At 45.1% G+C, this 22,685-nt stretch overlaps 1 protein-coding gene across 1 annotated transcript in view; it reads left to right on the forward strand.

The window, feature by feature from the left end:
* The window catches only part of FGD5 (FYVE, RhoGEF and PH domain containing 5), a 247,396-nt gene that overhangs the window by 119,332 nt on the left and 105,379 nt on the right, over positions 1-22,685 (forward strand). Inside the window, exons 6-7 of the mRNA XM_082265544.1 lie at positions 10,969-11,120; positions 16,449-16,605. Of these exons, the coding sequence (XP_082121670.1) occupies positions 10,969-11,120; positions 16,449-16,605 (309 nt within the window). The remainder of the gene's footprint in view (positions 1-10,968; positions 11,121-16,448; positions 16,606-22,685) is intronic.

Consider the following 22,685-nt stretch of genomic DNA (forward strand, 5'->3'; position numbering starts at 1 on the left):
ATAAAGCCTGAAAAAAAAAGAAAATGAATGCAGCCGTCACATCTAAGGATCGGTATACGCCACTATGTGACATTTTTCTTCTTGGGTCTGGATACATTGTAACACAGCCGGGTATCTTCACGACAGCCTGTGCTTGTTGTAGCATGAAAGTGACAGCGATGCCTCCACAAATTTCACTTTATGACTTTCCTCAGCAGCGTAAAATAAGTTCAGGGAAGGTCAAATTGACCAAAAGTGGCTTTTATTTGGCTCTGGGGGATTCGCGCCGGTTTGATCCAATCACCGCGCCGGGACGGGGAGATTGACGAGCAATCTTTATAAAACTCCAAAGAGTCATAACCGAGCTGTAGAACTCAGCAGAGCCTGCAAGTCATACGCAAGACGGTCCCTGTGCAGACGTATAGCGAGGATATAGTGCCGCGTTGTTCTGGACCACCTGCTCGGAGGTGGGGGGGAGGGGAGGGCACGCGCCGGCATTCATCGCTGGTCTGATGTCTCTATCAGAGCCGAGTTGTATTCGTACGGAATAAGAGAGGAGAAATTTAGAGCATGACGGTGCCGGCAATTATTGGATTTCTACAAACAGCGCGGCTGCTTTTAATTGACGAGGACAAACAGTCGCTTTTATGCATTCGTTATTGTCGGCCCGCTAACTAATCCTATAAATTCTGCAAACAATCCTATAATGATCCGCTAACCGTCCCCGAAATTTCCCTAACCGCTTTTATCCCTGTCCTGCGTCGGCTTCATTGACTGCTGACTTAACCGATTCTTGGAAGGAAGGATTTAAGAGCGGCAGGTTGTTGGCCATAAGTCCATCATGCCGATGCCATAAAAATATAAAGGAGATAAAATAAAAACGAAAAATGTCAGTCTTAGAGGAATTTCAGCTATGGATATACATGACATTGTCAAAAGTATTGGGATGCCTGCCTTAACACGCACATGAACTTTAACCACTTCTGGACCGGAAGGATTTCCCCCTTAATGACCAGGTCATTTTTTGCAATTTGGCAATGCGTTACTTTAACCGCCTGCCGACCGCCGCACGACTATTTACTGCGGCGGTCAGCCCCGTACAGGCAAAGTGACGTAGGATTACGTCACTAGCCTGTGAGCCTCTAGGGGGCGAGCGTGCACCGCCGGGGGCGCGCTCCCGCCCCCGCTCGTTACCTAACAAGTCCGCGCGTGTGTCACTCGCGATCTCCCGCTGGAGAGGGAGAAATGCAGGCGGCTGATGTAAACCAAGCCGCCTGTCATTCTCCCTGGTGTAACTGCAGAGATCATACGATCCTGCTATGTAGGATCGTATGTCTCTGTGGTTACACGAAAAGCCACACCCCTTTACAGTTAGAAACACGCCCCTAGGGACACATTTAACCCCTGCATCTCCAATAAAGTTAACCCCTTCCCTGCCAGCGTCATTTTTACAGTAACAGTGCATATGTATAGCACTGATTACTGTAGTAATGTCACTGGTACCCCCAAACGTGTCAAAAATGTCAGTCAAGGGTCCGATCTGTCCGCCGCAATGTCGCAGTCCTGCAAAAAAATCGCAGATGGCCGCCATTACTCGTTAAAAAAAAAAACACCAAAAATGACAGAAATCTTTCCCTTAGTTAGTATACGCAATAACTTTTGAGCAAACCAATCAAAATACGCTTATTGCGATTTTTTTTTTTACCAAACATATGTAGCAGAAAACAAATGGGCCAAAAATGTTAAATAAATTTAGATTTTTACATTTTTTTGGGGGAATTTCATATTAAAAAATGTGAAAAATATTGTTATTTTTCCAAAATTGTTGCTATTTTTTTGTTTATAGCGCAAAAAGTAAAAATCACACAGGTGATCAAATACCACCAAAATAAAGCTCTGTTTGTGGGGAAAAAAGGACGCCAATTTCATTTGGGTACAGCGTCGCACGACCGCGCAATTGCCCTTTAAGGTCACGCAGTGCCGAATCGCAAAATAGGGCCTGGTCAGGAAGGGGGTAAAATCTTCCAGGGCTTAAGTGGTTAACAGACAGTTTCTCAGTGGTGCGACGCTGTACCAGAAAAAAAAAAAAAAATGATGTCTTTTTTTTCCCCACAAATAGAACTTTCTTTTGGTGGTATTTGATCACCTCTGCAATTTTTATTTTTTGCGCTATAAACGAAAAGAGCGACAATTTTGAAAAAAAAAAAAAAAAACAATATTTTTCATATTCTGCTATATAACATTCCCAAAAAAAAAATCAAAAATCTAAATTTTTTAACATTTTAGGCCAATTTGTTTTCTGCTACATATTTTTGGTAAAAAAAAAAAAAAAATCGCAATAAGCGTATTTTTATTGGTTTGCGCAAAAGTTATTGTGTCTACAAACTACGGGAAAGATTTATGTCATTTTTATTGTTCTTTTTTTTTACTAGTATTGGCGGCAATCTGCTATTTTAAGCGAGACTGCGACATTGCGGCGGACAGATCGGACCCCTAACTGACATTTTTGACACTTTTGGGGGTACCAGTGACATTACTACAGTAATCAGTGCTATACATATGCACTGTTACTGTAATAATGACACTGGCAGGGAAGGGGTTAACAGTGTGGGTGATCAAGGGGTTACTGTAAATGTATACCTAGAGGCGTGTTTCTAACGGGGGGGGGGGGGGGTGGCGTGGCTTGTGGAATGACCATAGAGACCTGTGATCCTATATAGAAGGATCACAGGGGCTCTATGATCATCCCAGAGAGAAGAACGGTCAGATGTGTTTACAACAGCCAACCGTCCTTCTCTCTCAGCGGGGAACGATCGCGGGTGTCAGGCGGCAATCGGAGCCGCCTGCCCCGTGCATCAGAGTCCCTGCTGACGAGTGGGGGCAGGAGCGCACCATCGGGGGCGCGCGCTTGCCCCCTAGCTGCAGGCGCGTTACCGGCGTAGCCCTACGTCAGTTTGCCTGGGAGAGCCACACTGCCGCAGTAGTGCGTGTGGTCGGAAACCGGTTAATGGCATCCCAGTACCGTAGGGTTCAATATTGAGTTGGCCCACCGTTTGCAGCTATAACAGCTTCAACTCTTTTGGGAAGGCCGTCCACAAGGTTTAGGAGTGTCTATGGGAATGTTTCACCATTCTTCCAGAAACGCATTTGTGAGGTTAAGCACTGATGTTGGAGAGAAGGCCTGGCTCATAGTCTCTGCTCTAATTCATCCCAAAGGTGTTCCATCAGGTTGAGGTCAGGACTCTGCGCAGGCCAGTCAAGTTCCTCCACCCCAAACTCGCTCATCCATGTCTTTATGGACCTTTATGCTTTGTGCACTGGTGCGCAGCAGTGTTCATTTTGGCATCAAATTTTGCTTTAGGTTTATTTATAGTCTTTTGACTAAAATGCCATTTTTGTCATCTGCAATTGTTTTAATTTTAGTCGTATTTTAGTCGACTAAAATCTCCAGTACATTTTAGTTGAATAAAATAATTTTAGTCAACTAAAATCAAATGTGTTTAGGTAAATTGTAATGCATTATTTAATCATTTCTAACTCTAAATGATATGCTCCTGGAGTAAAAAAAATTGAATATCGTGTTATTATTTATGGTATTAGTGTTTGAACAAACTCAGAGATAAAGATGTAGCCACTCTGGACAGTCAGAGTAGGCCTGTAATGCTAAACAGTGCTCTGGTAGGTGGTCTGAGGGGAGTCCTGTATTGCACACTGTGCTCTGGATGGTGGTCTGAGGAGGCCTGTAATGCACACAGTGCTCTGGACATGGACAGTCTGGGGAAGCCTGTAATGCACACAGTGCTCTGGACATGGACAGTCTGAGGAGGAGGCCTGTATTGCATTGCACACAGTGCTCTGGACAGTGGTCTGAGGAGACCCTTTAATGCTGCACAGTGCTCTAGAAGGTGGCTGTAATGCTACACAGTGCTCTGGACGGTGGTCTGAGGAGACCTGTAATGCTGCACAGTGCTCTGGACGGTGGTCTGAGGAGACCTGTAATGCTGCACAGTGCTCTGGATGGGAGTATGCAAGGCCTGTAATGCTGCATAATGCTCTGGATGGTGGTCTGAGGGGAGGCCTGTAATGCACAGTGCTCTGGATGGTGGTATGAGGGGAGGCCTGTAATGCACAGTGCTCTGTATGGTGCTCTGAGGGGAGGCCTGTAATGCACAGTGCTCTGGATGGTGGTCTGAGGGGAGGCCTGTAATGCACAGTGCTCTGGATGGTGCTCTGAGGGGAGGCCTGTAATGCACAGTGCTCTGGATGGTGGTCTGAGGGGAGGCCTGTAATGCACAGTGCTCTGGATGGTGGTCTGAGGGGAGGCCTGTAATGCACAGTGCTCTGGATGTGGTCTGAGGGGAGGCCTGTAATGCACAGTGCTCTGGATGGTGGTCTGAGGGGAGGCCTGTAATGCACAGTGCTCTGGATGGTGGTCTGAGCGGAGGCCTGTAATGCACAGTGCTCTGGATGGTGGTCTGAGGGGAGGCCTGTAATGCACAGTGCTCTGGATGGTGGTCTGAGGGGAGGCCTGTAATGCACAGTGCTCTGGATGGTGGTCTGAGGGGAGGCCTGTAATGCACAGTGCTCTGGATGGTGGTATGAGGGGAGGCCTGTAATGCACAGTGCTCTGGATGGTGGTATGAGGGGAGGCCTGTAATTCAAAGTGCTCTGGGATGGTGGTCTGACTCTGAGAGGCCTATAATGCTGCACAGTGCTGGATGGTAGTCTCATGTCTGAGGGATGGCCTGTAATGCTGCACAGTGCTGTAAAAGTGCCCAGAAGGCAAGTGGTTAAGGCTGCGTCCTCAGTTTTGTATCTCGCTCCACATCTGCACCACTGGGCCGTTCGGGATTGCATGACAGAAAGCAAACCACACGACTCTTTATTGTCTATCTATTTTAATAAAGCTGAAGACACATTGCCTTATCAGCCCTTTTTTTCTTTTTTTTTTGTGGCGGGGGGGGGGGGGGGGGGAGGTCGGAGGTCACACCTGCACAGCGCCTAACATATTCCAATGAGCAGCGGGCGTTCGGTCAGGAATAAAGACAGATGAATTGTGTCAGTTTAATATTCACAGTCCCCACCTCACATTCCACATGAGCCGCAGGAACAATGTACTCCAGGAAACAGCGCGACATCCTGAGCGCTCACGTGATCTTCCTGCTGCACCGCCACCACGGGGCCAAGACAATGGGGGACGTTTATACAACGCACGCAGGCTGAAAACTGCGCCGTTCCTGCGTGGTAACAAAGACTTACAATTTTTTGGTAATTCTTTTGCATAAAAAGTCAAATATACGCAATGATACATGGTAAACAAATTATTATTAAAAAAATATGAAAATATATATTATATATAATTTATATTATATAAATTAATATATGTATATATATATATTTATATATTTTTTTATGTCCTGAGTCTCAGAACTTGGCCATACGTCATTTAGAGTTATTTTTTGTATTTACAAAAACACCCCCCCCCCCCCCCCCTTGAAAAAATATGCAAAGAACAGACACTGTTGCTTGATTTTTGTTTTTTCAATTTTATGTTCCGAGTCCCAGAACTTGGCCATACGTCATTTAGGGTTATTTTTTTAAATCCCCCACCCCCAAAAAGAAAAAAAAAACAGCCAAATAGTCCAGCTAATCTGCATATGCATTAATTCTCTGCAAATTGACAAAAACAAATGTTCTTTAGGCTGTTCTCTCTTCTGAACGAAGGTTGTTTTATTCTGGGCAGTAGTAAAATACTGCATTTTTGGCCACTAGATGGCACTAAGGATCATAGGAAGTACATACAGCTTTGTTTAAAGAGATACAATGTAACAATTGTAGAGAACGCTAGAGGGAGTTAGCAAATTAACCACTTCTGGACCGGAAGGTTTTCCACCTTAATGACCAGGCCATATTTTGCGATTCGGCACTGCGTTACTTTAACGGACAATTGTGTGACGCTGTACCCAAATAAAATTTATGCCCTTTTTTCCTACAAATAGAGCTTTCTTTTTGGTGGTATTTGATCACCTGTGCGGTTTTTATTTTTTGCGCTGTAAACAAAAAAAGTGCAACAATTCTGTAAAAAAAAAAAAAAACAATATTTTTCACATTCTGCTATATAACATTCCCAAAAAAATTAAAAAAATCGAAATTTTTTAACATTTTAGGCCAATTTGTTTTCTGCTACATACTTTTGGTAAAAAAGAAATCGCAATAAGCGTATTTTGATTGGTTTGTGCAAAAGTTATCACGTCTACTAACTACGGGAAAGATTTATGTCATTTTTATTTATTTTTTTTGTTTACTAGTAATGGCGGCGATCTGCAATTTTTAGTGGGACTGCGACATTGCGGCGGACCCTTAACTGACATTTTTGACACATTTGGGGGGACCAGTGACATCACTACAGTAATCAGTGCAAAAAATATGCACTGTTAGTGTCGGTTCACAGTAGGGCAACACAACTTCGGGTGACGAATGCCGTCGCCCGTGCACCGCGACTTCGTCGCGGCCTGCAACGACTTCACATAATGGAAGTCAATGCAAGTCGCTCCGACTTTGCAAAAAAAAGGTGCAGGAACCTTTTTCTAAGTCGGAGCGACTTGAGTCGCTCCTATTAGAACGGTTCCAATTGCACAGCACGGTCCGCTACTTGTCAGGCGGCCTGACAAGTCGGAACAGTGTGAACTGGCACTTACTGTAATAATGACACTGGCAGGGAAGGGGTTAACACTGTGGGTGATTAAGGGGTTAAATGTGAGCCTAGGGGCGTATTTCTAACTGTATGGGGCTTGTGAGATGATCATAGAGACATGTGTTCCTATATAGAAGGATCACAGGGGCTCTAAGATCATTCCAGGGAGAAGAATGGTCAGCTGTGTTTACAACATCCGACCGTTCTTCTCTCTCAGCGGGGAGCGATCGCAGGTGTCAGACGGCAACCGGAGCCGCCTGCCCCGTGCATCGGAGTCCCCGCCCCCTAGCTGCAGGTGCCCGACCGAGGTAGCCCTACTTCGGTTTGCGCAGGAGGTCTATGCAGTGGGTGGTCTGGAACCGGTTAATGTGACCATAAGCCCCCCGTTCACATCGGGCCAATTTGACATCAGAACCTGAATCGGCTCCATCCGAATCGGTGCAACACCGACTTTGCGGCGCTGCACTGGTTCCCAAAAGTAGTTTCTGCACTACTTTTGGCGACTTTGGGGGCGGAAACGGTAAGCCCGAGAAACATTGGTGATCTGGGGGGGGGGGGGGGGGGGCAGTTTAATCAAATTATTATGTTGATGAGAGGGACCAGGGAAGGCAAAATATAAACTGATTAAGCTTCAGCTTTAACATATTAGAGATATTGGTTAACATCTCCTTTTTCAGGCACATGCCAGCACAAATGTCAGAATGGGTTCCTTAGTCTAGAGCGTCTAATGTCTCAATTTTGACATGACTTTCCTAATTTCATACCTGTGCCCCCTCCGCCCCCCCCTCCCCTGCGGTGTCTTGCCTTTCACAGAGAGAGTAGGAGCTCTTAGACAGCTCTCAATACCTGCTGCTTGACGTCTTACAATGTGTCTGGATCATTGTAGGGATCAGCAGGCTGTAAGTTAGGCTTTTTCATGCAGATAAAACGTCTTTAAGTGCTCGGCACCCAGCTGCTCCCTGGAGAGGCCTGTCAGCTGTTTCATCTTCTGCTCCTTGATGGCTTATGGATTTCTGCAGCAAATTACGTGCTATAGATGTTCTTCTAACCTTCATTGAACTATGAGTGTCAGCAGCGAAACTGAGACCCCGAACGAGTGGAACCGTGTTATGAAAACAGAGATAACCTTTTGTACTTCGCTTTATTATTTACCTTTTATTCCAGCATTATGATTGGAGTGGGCTTAGGAACATTCGTCTTTTATTCATGTTGTTGAAGAAACATGTAAACCTTTCTTCAGCATAAGGAGCTTATAATCACTTGGTGGCATGAGATGGGTTACTGTTCACAATGGCAAACAAATATTATAGGAATGTATAACAGTTGGCTCCTCTCCCCTCCTTCCTTTCCATCTTTCCTTTCCTTCCTTTCTTTCTTTTATTCCATCCTTTCCTTTTCTTCATTCCCTCCCTCTTTTCCTTCCATTCTTCCTTTTCGTTCCTTCCTTTCATTCCTTCGTTCCTTTCTTTCCTTCCATTCTTCCTTTCCGTTCCTTCCTTTCTTTCTTTCCTTCATTCCCTATCTATTTTCCTTCCAGCCTTCCCTTCCTTTCTTTCTTTCCTTCATTCCCTATCTATTTTCCTTCCAGCCTTCCCTCCCTTTCTTTCTGCTCCTTCCCTTCATTCCTTCCATCCTTCCTTTCATTCCTTTCCTTTCCTTCCTTTCTTTCTTTCATTCCATCCTTTCCTTTTTGTCATCCCCTCCCTCCTTTCCTTACATTTTTCTGTTTCATTCCTTCTCTCCTTTCTTTCCTTCATTCCCTATCTCTTTTCCTTCCATCAGTCCCTTCCTCCCTTTCTGCTCCTTCCTTCCATTCTTTCCATCCTTCCTTTCCTTTCATTTCCTTCCTTTAATCAATTTCTATTCCTTCCCTCCTTTATTTTTCTTCCATCCTTCCTTTTATTCCTTTCCTTCCTTTCTTTCTTTCATTCCATCCTTTCTTTTCTTCATTCTCTCCCTCTTTTCCTTCCATTCTTCCTTTTCATTCCTTCTCTCCTTTCTTTACTTCCATCCTTCCCTTCTTTCCATGCTCCTGCCTTTCATTCCTTCTATACTTCCATATTTCCTTTCCTTTCCTTTCTTTTATTAATTTCCATTCCTTACCTCCTTTACTCCTTTATTTTTCTATCATGCTTCCTTTTATTCCTTTCCTTTTCTCTTTCTTTCTTTCTTTCTTTCTTTCTTTCTTTCTTTCTTTCTTTCTTTCTTTCTTTCTTTCTTTCTTTCTTTCTTTCTTTCCTTTCTTTCTTTCTTCCTTTCAATGTGTGGGAGGTCAGGAGTGTGTAACACAGTGAATGCAGGGCTCAGGAGTGCCAAATGCACAGAGCACCTTCATCAGGAGGGTGTAACACACAGAGTGAAGGATTCAGGAGTGCCAAACGCACAGAGTACCTGAGTCGGGAGTGTATAACACACAGAGTGCCGAGGACAGGAGTGCCTAACACACAGAGTGCAGGAAGCAGAAGCGTGTAAAACACAGAGTGCAAGGGACAGGGGTGTGTAACACACAGAGTGCAGGGGACAAGAGTGTGTGGCACACAGGGTGCAGGGGATAGGAGCGTGTAACACACTGAGTGAAGGGTTCAGGAGTGCCAAAGGCACAGAGTACTTGGGTCAGGAGTGTATAACACACAGAGTGCAGGGGGCAGGAGTGCCTAACACACAGAGTACCTGGGTCGGGAGTGCGTTAACACGCAGAGTGCAGGGGGCAGGAGTGCATAACACACAGAGTGCAGGGGACAGGAGTGCGTAAAACACAGAGTGCAGGGGACAGGAGCGCGTAACACACAGAGTGCAGGGCTCAGGAGTGCCTAACACACAGAGTACCTGGGTCGGGAATGCGTTAATACGCAGAGTGCAGGGGTCGGGAGTGTGTTAATACGCAGAGTGCAGGGGACAGGAGTGCGTAACACACAGAGTGCAGGGGACAGGAGTGCGTTAACACGCAAAGTGCAGGGGACAGGAGTGCCTTAGCACGCAGAGTGCAGGGGACAGGAGTGCGTAACACACAGAGTGCAGGGGACAGGAGTGCGTAACACACAGAGTGCAGGGAACAGGAGTGCGTAACACACAGAGTGCAGGGAACAGGAGTGCGTAACACACAGAGTGCAGGGGACAGGAATGCGTAACACACAGAGTGCAGGGGACAGGAGTGCGTAACACACAGAGTGCAGGGGACAGGAGTGCGTAACACACAAAGTGCAGGGGACAGGAGTGCGTAACACACAGAGTGCAGGGGACAGGAGCGTGTAACACACAGAGTGAAGGGTTCAGGAGTGCCAAACGCACAGAGTACCTGGGTCAGGAGTGTATAACACACAGAGTGCAGGGGACAGAAGTGTGTAACATAGTGCAGGGGATAGGAGTGTGTAATGCACAGAGTGCAGGGCTCAGGAGTACCTAACACAGGGACCGGAGTGTGTAACGTAAAAAAAAGTGCAGAGGTCAAAGGTATGTGGTATATAGTGTACAATCAAAAATCCCCACAGTACAACTCCTCCTCCCTCAAAGACAATACACCCAACAGTACTGATCTCCCCCCACCAGCTCCTCAATCCCCATGCAGTACAGATTTCCCCCACGGCTCTAAACCCGTCAAAAGAAACACCTCTCTCAGCCCACCCCACAGTACAGACCCCTACCCTTAAACTCACTCACCAGATGCTGGGGATCTCAGATGGAGGGGGTGCAGGAAGACTCCCTCATCTGTGTGATGTGACTGGAGTTAAGGAGGAACCTCAGTGAGATTTGCATTTGAATGAGCCACATCATGCCATTCATATGTAAATCCCATCACTGACTCATTCATATGTAAATCCTATGGTGGCACAGTCATATGCAAATCAAGCAACAATTTGCATATTAAAAGGATGTGGGTATATTGTATGCGGGACAAGGTCTCTGTACACAGGGCAGCAGGATTAAGGTGAATAATCCAGGACCAGGACTGTTGGGAGATATGGGCCAGTATTTCAATGCTGGTGTTCATCAAGTATTTTTGCCCGTTTCATGATATCCTTATCGCACTGCGGTCTTCTGGAGCCTGAGAGGACCCCACCACTTGACAGCCAACAGTAGGAAACAACATGGATACCTTTGTAAAGAGAGCCTTTTAACTGTTCAATAAATACGTCACTCTTGCGCATCAATGGCAGGCTGTTCATTTCTCATTTTTTAGAAATATAACTGTGGCAAGGGTCTGTTGGGTATGTCAGAATATGTCTTTGAAATTGCCCCTCTTTCCCATCCCAGAAAAGATTTAGCTGTAATAACTCTGCTTCTTTCTCTATGTACAGGAGTTCCACATGGCTATGCTCAGGGCTCTTGGACCTGAAGAAGAGGATGGTGAAGAGGAGCTAAGACTGAGACACGGACTCAGCCAGCTACAGAGTATCCACCTGCTGCATGAAGAGGTCCTCGGAGAGCTGGAACAAAGGATCCAGAACTGGTCAGTTTCTCACAGCTTTACTGCATTTACAAGGACAACCTGGTCCTCTAGGCTGGAGCTATACAGGAGATAGCCTAATTGCCCTACTAAAATCACTAGGTCAAGCCAGAGGCGTAACTAGAACCTTCAGGTCCCTGATGCAAGAAATCATGAAGGGCCCCCCATACCCCTGGCCGGGGCCCTTACCTTCAAGCCCAGGGCTCTTCCCACTAATCCTGGGGCTCTTTACTCTCGTTGCATGGCCTTTTATTACGGTCCCGCAGCAGGATTCTTTCACAGGTTCTGCAGTGGGCCCCCTTCCTGCAATCTTGTGGGCCCCCTTCCTGCAATCTTGGGGCCTCCCCACAGTGGTGCAATGCCAGCGTCCGGTCGCAAGTGTGACCTTTGCAATCCTGGAAGTTCACCCACTGGTTTGCTACCGGGCCCCCTGGAGCATGGGGCCCGGTAGCGATTGAGACCCCTGCAACCCCTGTAGTTATGCCCCTGGGTCAAGCAGGGTCCATGGAACCCGAGGGTTCCTCCAGAGGTTGGTAGGGGTTCCTTGAGCAATGAGCAGTTTCCGCCTCTAAGATAAGTTCCCCCTGAGTCCCGGTTCACACTTGTGTGATGCAGGAAGGCTGTGAATTCGCAGCCTGTTCCCGCATCGCAAACGCACCTCTGGCAGTTCACACTGCCATATGCGATACGCAGGGGGTGTCAATGAAATGTTAACGACGCCCCCAGTTTGATCGCATATCGCAGTGCGATCTGACAGTTTGCACAGAATCCTGATGCGGCTGAAAAAAAAAGGTCCTGTGCGTGTTTGGTGCGGATACAGTGCGAATTCAGCCATACAAAGTGTATGGCTGAATTCGCATCCGCACATCCTATCACATGTAATGAAGGAGCACTGCGCTCCGATATTACATGCGATCGCCGCACACGCGGAAGTGTGAACCGGCCCTGACACCATTGATCTTTTTAGCTATCTGTAAGGGGGTAATTCTTCCCACTGACCAGCACACTAATGTATCATGAGTTGTGAATATAGTCATTTTTAGCAGGGGTTCCCTGAGACCGGAAATTTATTTAGAGGGCTCCTGGACCCAGTGGTGTATTTAGGTTTTGTGCTGCCCTAGGCCTGACTAAACTTGGGCACCCCCTAATTTAAATATGACCCAACCCTTCCTGTAAAGGCCACACCCCTTCATGTTTATGACCCACCCTGTTATCTGTAAACCACAGACTACAACCAGTTTTTCAGTGCCCATCAGTGCAGCCCCATCAGTTTCCATAAGTGTAGCCTTATGAGTGCAGCCTGATTACTGGCCATCAGTGCAGCCTCATCAGTGGCCATCAGTACAGCCCCGTCTGTGGCCATTAGTGCAGCCTATCAGTGTATCATATCAGTGCCCATCAGCGCAGCCTCATCAGTGGCAGTCATTGCAGCCTCAGAATGTCAATACAGTACAGAATATCAATGCAGCCCCATCAGTGAAGCTTATCAGTGCCCACTTTTTTGCTGCCCCCCTGCAAAGTGCCGCCCTAGGCCTGGGCCTTGTTGGCCTAGGCCAAGATACAGCACTGCCTGGACCACAGGTTTATCACTAAATTTCACAGTCATTTTTTTTTTTTTAATTGTAGATTAGTTTGTAAAGTTAATGGACTGGCTTACATGCTGTATTTTTGAAGTTTTTCTTAAGTTTTTTTCTTTAAGTTTTTTTTTTTTTTTATTCCTTTTCTTTTCTCTTCTCCTTCTCTTTTTCTGTTTTGGTCCTAGTGGTAGACCTTTTGTCTACTAAAGGGAGAAAAAAAAAAAAAAGGTGCATACTAGTGAAGGTTCTTTTATGGTACTTAACCACTTGCCGACCGCCGCACGACTATTTACTGCGGCGGTCAGCCCCTCACTGGCAAAGTGACGTAGGACTACGTCGCTTGCCTGTGAGGCTCTAGGGAGCGAGCGCGCGCCGCCGGAGGCGCGCTCCCACTCGCTCACGGACCCCCCCCCCCACCCCGCGCGTGTGCCCGGCGGACCCGATGTAAACACAGCCGTCTGTCATTCTCCCCTGTGTAGAAGCACAGATCATACGGTCCTGCTATGTAGGACCATTGATCTCTGCTGTTACACACACAGCCACATCCAATCACAGTTAGAAGCACGCCCCTAGGGACACACTTAACCCCTCCTTCTCCAATAAAGTTAACCCCTTCCCTGCCAGTGCCATTTTTACAGTAACAGTGCATATGTATAGCACTGATTACTGTAGTAATGTCACTGGTAACCCCCAAAAGTGTCAAAAATGTCAGTCAAGGGTCCGATCTGTCCGCCCCAATGTCGCAGTCCCGCAAAAAAAAAAATCGCAGATTGCCGCCATTACTCATTAAAAAAAAACAATAAAAAAACTTCCCGTAGTTAATAAACGCAATAACTTTTGCGCAAACCAATCAAAATACGCTTTTTACGATTTTTTTTTACCAAACATATGTAGCATAAAACAAATTGGCCTAAAATGTTAAAAAATTTTGATTTTTACTATTTTTTTATGGGGAATTTTATATAAAAAAAATGTGAAAAATATTGTTATTTTTGCAAAATTGACGCTCTTTTTTTGTTTATAGCGCATGATCAAAAAATCGCACAGGGGTTTAAATACCACCAAAAGAAAGCTCTGTTTGTGGGAAAAAAAGGACGTCAATTTAATTTGGGTACAGCGTCGCACGACCGCGCAATTGTCTGTTAAAGTCCCGCAGTGCCGAATCGCAAAATAGGCCCTGGTCAGGAAGGGGGTAAAATCTTCCGGGGCTTAAGTGGTTAGGGGGGGGGGTTGGGGTTGGGGGGTTGATTTGCGTATGTGATGATGCCAAACCCCTATCAATGTCTTTTGTATTACCTGTACCTGGCTGTCTTCACTTCTCTACAGCTATTTAAAGTGCTGAATTTTAAAGCTTTTCTGAGAGTCCATAAAAAAAGGGCTCAGAGAGGGGAGCTCTGGGAGCTAAATGGAGGGACGGGACACCCCCCCCCCCCCACAGCACACTGGAACAGAGCTGAGGAGGTCCATCTTCCATCACCATTTTGGTGTCAGGAAAACTTGTCAGAATTGAGTCATTCAAATAGCAGAGGAAGGAGGCAGCAGACAGAAATGACACTTAGTGCTCTGGATTGAGACAAGTACACACTATAAAGGGATATGCTTTGTTCATAATTCATGTTTGATGTTTATAACACATTTTAGATCTCCTTAGTATGGGGACATTTCCCATGCTTTGTCTTTTGGAAATATAGAAAAGTACCGCCTGCCCTGGCATTCCCTTTAAAAGTTCCTAATGCCCAGGGAGGTGGAAAGGATTACAGATCATGTGACCCCTGTGATTGGCTGTCACAGTGGTTATATGTCCTACCAGCTACCAATGACAACTCGGGACCGAGAGCCGCTCTTGGCAGCTTGGTCTTTGTGCTGGGAGTGCTCATTGCCCATCCAACGATGCATATGTGCGGTGTGTGGGCAATAAAGCCCAGCTTTTTGCTGCTACACATATGGGTTACTGGGGCATAAAGGCAGGGCTGTCTTTAATATTGATTGGACCCCTGGCAAATATTTTCTTGGGCCCTCCCCAATCCACTTATCAAATCTTCTAAGGCAATGGGGGCTCAAGGGGCAGCTGCTTTGGGCCCTACAACAATGACTGGCTGAATTTGCATCGCACAGGCATCGCATGTGATTTGCAGAGCAGTGAGCTGCGAATCACATGCGATGTCTGTCATCACATAGGCTCCATTCACACTTGTACAACTCCAAAGTTGCGCCAACTTTGGGGTGCAACTTTGACGCAACTTTTGATGGGTGCGATTGGATACAACTTTGGATTTGACCAATGATAATGGACAACTGTTGCATTGGATAACATGCAGGCTCAGTTCTTTTGCAATTTTAGTGCAACTTTGTAGTCCAACCTTGATACGACTTGAACCACTTAAGGACTGCCGGCCGGCGATGTAGCCCTACGTCGGTCGTGCGCCTGCCGCTAGGGGGCGAGCGCACGCCGCCGGAGGCACGCTCCCACTCAGCAGCAGGGACTCTGATGCACGGGACAGGCTGCTCCAATTGCCGCCTGACAGCCACAATCGCTCCCAGCTGAGAGAGAAGGACGGTCAGCTGTTGTAAACACAGCCGACCGTTCTTCTCCCTGGAAAGATCACAGAGCGCCTGCGATCCTTCTATATAGGATCACAGGTCTCTATGATCATTTCAAAAGCCCCGCCCCCCACAGTTAGAATCTCTCCCCTAGGCTCACATTCAACCCCTTGATCACCCACTGTGTTAACCCCTTCCCTGCCAGTGGCATTATTACAGTGACAGTGCATATTTTTAGCACTGATTACTGTAGTAATGTCACTGGTCCCCCCAAAAGTGTCAAAAATGGCAAAACAATAAAAATGACATAAATCTTTCCCGTAGTTAGTAGACGCGATAATTTTTGCGCAAACCAATCAAAATACGCTTATTGCAATTTTTTTTTTTTTACCAAAAATATGTAGCCGAATACAAATTGGCCTAAAATGAGGAAAAAAATTAGATTTTTTATTTTTTTTTTGGGGGGGGGGGGGGGGAATGTTATATAGCAGGAAGTGAAAAATATTGTTTTTTTTTTTTTTTTTTTTTTTAGAATTGTCGCTCTTTTTTTGTTTATAGCTCAAAAAATAAAAATCGCAGAGGTGATCAAATACCACCAAAAGAAAGCTCTATTTGTGGGGAAAAAAGGACATCAATTTTATTTTGGTACAGTGTCGCACGACCGCGCAATTTTTCAGTTAAAGTGACGCAGTGCCAAATCGCAAAAAAACGGCCTGGTCATTTAGGGGGAAAATCCTTCCGGTCCAGAAGTGGGTAAAGTGACTTTGATTCGATTTTTACACTCTCTGGCATTGAAGCCACGTCGAAGTCAGATCAAAGTAATACAGGAACCTTTTCTGAAGTCGCAGCGTCAGTTGGAATGGCTCTCATTGAGATACATGGCATTTCATATGTCCTGCGACTTTGGGTTCAGGTACAACTTTCATGCAACTTTTGAGGGTTAACATTGAAGTCTATGGCCCTCAAGTTGCATGAAAGTCGCACAAGTGTGAATGGAGCCTTAGGTACTTATGCTAGTTCTAATAATGATTTGTGTATATAAAGACATAACTGGAATAAAAGTGGGATGATTTCTTCTGGATGAAGCTCACATGTGTGTTAAAGGGATTTTTTTAATTAACCCTCCAGGGGCTCTAAATATTGAAGCAGGAGACATTTGTGACAGCCATAACATGAATTCACGCAACGTTTTACCTCCTACCTCTATCCGCAGGGAAGAGAACCAGAAAATCGCAGACATCTTCCTCAGCTGGGAAGCCCGGTTTCAGCACCATACGGCTTTTATCGTTGCCTTCGACAAGATGACCGCTGCGCTCGATGACTGCAGTATGAAAGCTCCCTGCGTGGCAGCCGTCGTAAGAGATTCCGAGGTACTAAAAATCTCTGTGGTATATATGGAGAGAAAGTATTAAAGGAAAACTCACCATGGTATAACACAAGCATCTAAAAAAAAAATTAGAATTTCATCAAAAAGTTCATTTATTTCAAAAAGGTAAACTCCTATATTTTATATAGATGTGTTACACACAGAGTGGGAGATTTCAAGCATTTCTTTCTTTTAATTTTGATGATTATGGCTTACAGCGAGTGACACCCCAAAATTCAGTATCTCAGAAAATTAGAATATTACATAAGACCAATAAAAAAAAAGGATTTTCAATACAGAAATGTTGGCTTAGTGAAAGGTTTGTTCATGTACAGCAGAGGTCTTCAAACTATGGTCCTCCAGTTGTTCAGGAACTACAATTCCCATCATGCCTAGTCATGTCTGTGAATCTCATAGTTTTACAATGACTCATGGGATGTGTAGTTCCGCAACAGCTGGAGGGCCGTAGTTTGAGGATCCCTGATGTACAGTATAGTATGCACTCAATACTTGGCCGGGGCTCCTTTTGCATGAATTACTGCATCAATGTGGCGTGGCATGGAGGCAATCAGCCTGTGGCACTGCTGAGGTGTAATGGAAGCCCAGGTTGCTTTGATAGCGGCCTTCAGCTCATCTGCATTGTTGGGTCTGGTGTCTCTCATCTTCCTCTTGACAATACCCCACAGATTCTCTATGGGGTTTAGGTCAGGCGAGTTTGCAAGCCAATCAAGCACAGTGATCCCATGATCATGTGACCAGGTATTGGTAGGTTTGGCAGTGTGGGCGGTGCCAAGTCCTGCTGGAAAATGAAATCAGCATCTCCATAAAGCTGGTCAGCAGAGGGAAGCATGAAGTGCTCTAGAATTTCCTGCTAGAGGGCTGTGCTGACTTTGGACTTGATAAAACACAGTGCACCGACACCAGCAGATGACACGGCTCCCCAAATCATCACTGACTGGCTTTTGGGAGGAGATGTGTGATTATCAAAATGCCTTGATGGGTTGATATCAGTCTTTTATTCTGGGCAGAAGTAAAATACCACATTATGGCCACTAGATAGAGCTGAGGAGCATGAGAAGTATGTTGGCTCTTGAGTGGCATGGAGGCGATCAGCCTGTGGCACTGCTGAGGTGTTATGGAAGCCCAGGTTGCTTTGATAGCGGCCTTCTGCTCATCTGCATTGTTGGGTCTGGTGTCTCTCATCTTCCTCTTGACAATACCCCTCAGATTCTCTATGGGGTTTAGGTCAGGCGAGTTTGCCAGCCAATCAAGCACAGTGATCCCATGATCATGTGACCAGGTATTGGTAGATTTGGCAGTGTGGGCGGTGCCAAGTCCTGCTGGAAAATGAAATCAGCATCTCCATAAAGCTGGTCAGCAGAGGGAAGCATGAAGTGCTCTAGAATTTCCTGCTAGAGGGCTGCGCTGACTTTGGACTTGATAAAACACAGTGAACCAACACCAGCAGATGACATGGCTCCCCAAATCATCACTGACTCTGTGACATAAACACTGGGGCTCTGTGCTCTACTATGCAGTGCACGCGGGCCATAGCTGGTGGAAGGGGCCAGCAGGGTGCTTTGCATAGCTTCCTGAATTGCTGCATCCTCCTTTATTATTCCTATTGAGTTCTCAGCCCTGATGCAAGCAGTGGGTTGGCTTTTGGGAGGAGATATGTGATTATCAAAATGCCTTGATGGGTTGATATCAGTCTTTTATTCTGGGCAGTAGTAAAATACCACATTATGGCCATTAGATGGAGCTGAGGAGCATAGGAAGTATGTTGGCTCTTGAGTGGCATGGAGGCGATCAGCCTGTGGCACTGCTGAGGTGTTATGGAAGCCCAGGTTGCTTTGATAGCGGCCTTCAGCTCAGATGCATTGTTGGGTCTGGTGTCTCTCATTCTGGGCAGAAGTAAAATACCACATTATGGCCACTAGATGGAGCTGAGGAGCATAGGAATATGTTGGCTCTTGTGGCTCTTGAGAGGAGTTATGCAAGTATCAAAGTGCTTTCATTGGTGGATGTTGGCTTGGGGGAGTGGGCGTTTGGAGGCAAGCTGTATTTGCAAGCAGACTGTCCTAGGTAATGCCTATATGTGATGCATTATTGAAAGAACTGGGGTGGCCAGGGACATTCTGACTTGGAAGGAAATGAGTCGGGGCCCTATCTGACTTGCTGCAGTTTCTAATGCACATTATGAGATGCTCACAGTGTGCGGTGAAATCAGAGTATGTAATTTCAGTCCAGGAGAGGAGCCAGTACAAATGTGCAAGACTGAAGGGAAGGCTGGAGTTGAGCCTTCAAAAGCTCCTACACCTCAGCGATCCGTCCTGTTGAATAGGTAACCGGGATCCTCAAAGAAAAAAAAAAAATCCAGCCCTTCTTCATGGCTCTTTCAGCACTGTGCATGTGACAAGTCCACTTCATCAATGACACAATTAATGAGCGTTTCATTTAGTCATTGAGCCGGAGAAAGCAGCCAGCAGCTCTGCTGTCCAACGGTGGCTGCGATATGTGATGAGTCAATTCTCTGCTCATTTTTGGAGCATATTTCTTTTTGTGCTGAAAGCTCATTTCTCAATCAGGCCAGCTCTTCCCAGATGCCACATGTTTATCTGGCCTGTCACCGGATTCCCGAACTGACGAATGGTGACCGCCATCGATGGATGACAGGGAGGCACCATCTCCGTGGTATGGCTGTGGAGGGGATTTACCAGATGGTACCTCACTGCTATAGATTTACATAGGAATCTAATTATTGTAATACTGTATTCCCAAACACACTTCGAATATTCCCCTACAATAAAATCATAAACCGTCATTTGTTGCCTCCTGCCAAAAACAATAGATAACGAAAAGCAATAAGGCTATACAGCAAAATGGCTGACATGAAATACTATATACGGTATCTCCTTTTCTTTACTGGAGTGGATACTTCTCCAGTGTTTGTAGATGTCATTGTTTGCTTTTCTTTATAATGTAATATTCGTTATAAGTTCAGTTTTGGTACTGTATAACAATTAGGGATGGTTTAACCCAGCCATTCTCAAAAAGGGTTCCATGGAATTCTAGGGTTCCTCCAGAGGTTGGGTGGGTTCCTTGAGCTGCAGATGTCATTGTTTTCTCTTCCTACTAATTTAACTTTTGTAATAATTTCAGTTTTGGTATTATAATTTGGGTTGATTAAATTTAGACATTTTCAACCAGGGTTCAATGGAATCCAAGAGTTCCTCCAGAGGTTGCTAGGGTTTCCTTTAGCTGTAGATGTCATTGTTTTTTTTTTTTCCTTACTATGTAACCTTTGTAAAAAAGTTACATTTCTTAATAATCGTATTTTCTGGCGTATAAGATGACTGGGCGTATAAGACGACCCCCAACTTTTCCAGTTAAAATATAGAGTTTGGGATATACTCGCCGTATAAGACTACCCCTCTTCCAATGCACACGCACACCAATAGTTTATTTTGTTACACTTATTTTATCAGCGCCTTTACACCCCTTTATCTATAAATTTTTAGATGTGACCAGATAAACCAGATAAACACGCCTCTTTCACCTGTCTGGCCCGCGCTTGTAGTCTATGAGAGTACCATTGTAGCATGAATATAGGTCTCCCTGTGAGAGTTGGTATCCCTGCCGCAAATGCGCATGCGGACAAGCCGAGCACCGAGCCGATACAGCTCACCTTCCTTTCCTCTCTGCCCTGCTGTAGCCATGAAGCTGTGTATCCCCATGAAAGCTGCTATCCCTGCATGCTGATCCAGTATCCATCTCCCCGTACTCCACAACGCTCACCTTCCTTTCCTCTCCGCCCGCTGTAGCTATCCATCCATGCATTTCCGTCATCTAAGGGTTAATATGCGGCTGTATCGGCTGGGCGCTCGGCTTGTTCTGCCGAAATCCTGCGCATGCGCATTTGCGGCAGGGAAACCAATCTCACAGGGAGACCTAGCAGGCCTCAGGAGCGAGACGCAGAGAAGGTAGAGTAATAGGATACAAGGGCGGGCGGGTCACGGGTGAAAGAGGCATGTTTTCCCGACACATCTGGTCACATTGCCGCGCTCTCTCTCTTTTTTCCATGTTTTTGAGCCTCCCCCCCTCCACTGCATATTCTCCAGTTTCGGCCTATAAGACGATACCCGGCGTAGAAGACGATCCCTGACATTTGAGAAGATTACCAGGGGTAAAAGTCGTCTTATACTCCAGAAAATACGATAGTTTAACCCGGCCATTCTCAAACAGGGTTCATTGGAATCCTACGGTTTCTCCAGAGGTTTCTAGGGTTTCCTTTAGCCATAGATGTCATTTTTTTCCCCTTATTATGTAACTTTTGTTATAAGTTCAGCTTTTTTTTTTATAATTGGAGATAGTTTAAGACGGCATTATCAGTTTCCATGGGATCCTAAGGTTCCTCCAGATGTTGGTAGGGGTTTCCTTGAGCTCTAGATGTCATTGTTCCATGAGCTTTAGATGTCAACATTTCCTTTTCATTATAATGTAACTTTTGTAAAAAGTTCAGTTTTGGTATAAGTAGAAATAATTTAACCTAGCCATTCTCAAAGAGAGTTCCATGGAATCCTAGGGTTTCTCCAGAGGTTGCTAGGGTTACTTTAGCCGTAGATGTCATTGTTTTTTTTTTTCCTTACTATGTAACTTTTGTTATAAGTTTAGTTTTTTTTATAATTAGCGATAGTTTAACCCGGCCATTCTCAAACAGGGTTCCGTGGAATCTTAGGGTTTCTCTAGAGGTTGCTAAGGTTTCCTTTAGCCATATATGTCATTGTTTTTTTTTTTCCTTACTATGTAATTTTTGTTATAAGTTCAGTTTTTTTTTATAATTAGAGATAGTTTAAGCCGGCCATTATCAGACAGGGTTCCATGGGATCCTAAGGTTCCTCCAGATGTTGGTAGGGATTTCCTTGAGCTCTAGATGTCATTGTTCCATGAGCTGTAGATGTCAACGTTTCCTTTTCATTATAATGTAACTTTTGTAATAAGTTCAGTTTTGGTATAAGTAGAGATAGTTTAACCCGGCCATTTTCAATCAGGGTTCTATGGAATCCTAGGGTTCATCCTGAATTAAGTTCAGTTTTGGTATATAATTAGCGATAATTTTATTAAGACATTTTCAACCAGGTTTCCATGGAATCCTAGGGCTCCTTGAGAAGTTGGTGGTGGTTCCTTGAGCTCTAGAAGTCACTGTTCTTTGAGCTGTATGTTTCAAAGTTATCGTTTCATTATTATGTCACTTTTGTAATAAGTTCAGTTTTTTTATATAGTTAGAGATAGTTTAAGCAGGCCATTATCAGACAGGGTTCCATGGGATCCTAAGGTTCCTCCAGATGTTGGTAGGGGTTACCTTGGGCTCTAGATGTCATTGTTCCATGAGCTGTAGATGTCAACGTTTCCTTTTCATTATAATGTAACTTTTGTAATAAGTTCAGTGTTGGTATAAGTTGAGATGGTTTAACCTGGCCATTTTCAATCAGGGTTCTATGGAATCCTAGGGTTCATCCTGAATTAAGTTCAGTTTTGGTATATAATTAGCGATAATTTTATTAAGACATTTTCAACCAGGTTTCCATGGAATCCTAGGGCTCCTTGAGAAGTTGGTGGTGGTTCCTTGAGCTCTAGAAATCACTGTTCTTTGAGCCCTATGTTTCAAAGTTATCGTTTCAGTATTATGTCACTTTTGCAATAAGTTCAGTCTTGGTATAGTAATTAGGGATGGTTCAACCCAGCCATTTTCAAAATTGGTTCGGTGGGATTCTAGGGTTCCTCCAGAGGTTGGACAGGTTCCTTTTAAGTTCTAGATGTCATTGTTTTCCTTTCCTAATGTATGGTATAATAATTAGCAAAGGTTTAATTTAGATATTCTCAACCAGGGTTCCATGGAATCCTAGGGTTCCTCCAGAGGTTGGACATGTTCCTTTTAAGTTCTAGATGTCATTGCTTTCCTTTCTCAATAATGTAAGGTATAATAATTAGCAAAGGTTTAATTTAGATATTCTCAGCCAGGGTTCCATGGAATCCTATGGTTCCCCTAGAGGTTGCTAGGGTTTCTTTGAGCTGTAGATGTCA

The sequence above is a fragment of the Pelophylax lessonae genome (genome assembly GCF_965119305.1).
Source record: "Pelophylax lessonae genome assembly, chromosome: 8".
NCBI classification, from domain to species: domain Eukaryota; kingdom Metazoa; phylum Chordata; class Amphibia; order Anura; family Ranidae; genus Pelophylax; species Pelophylax lessonae.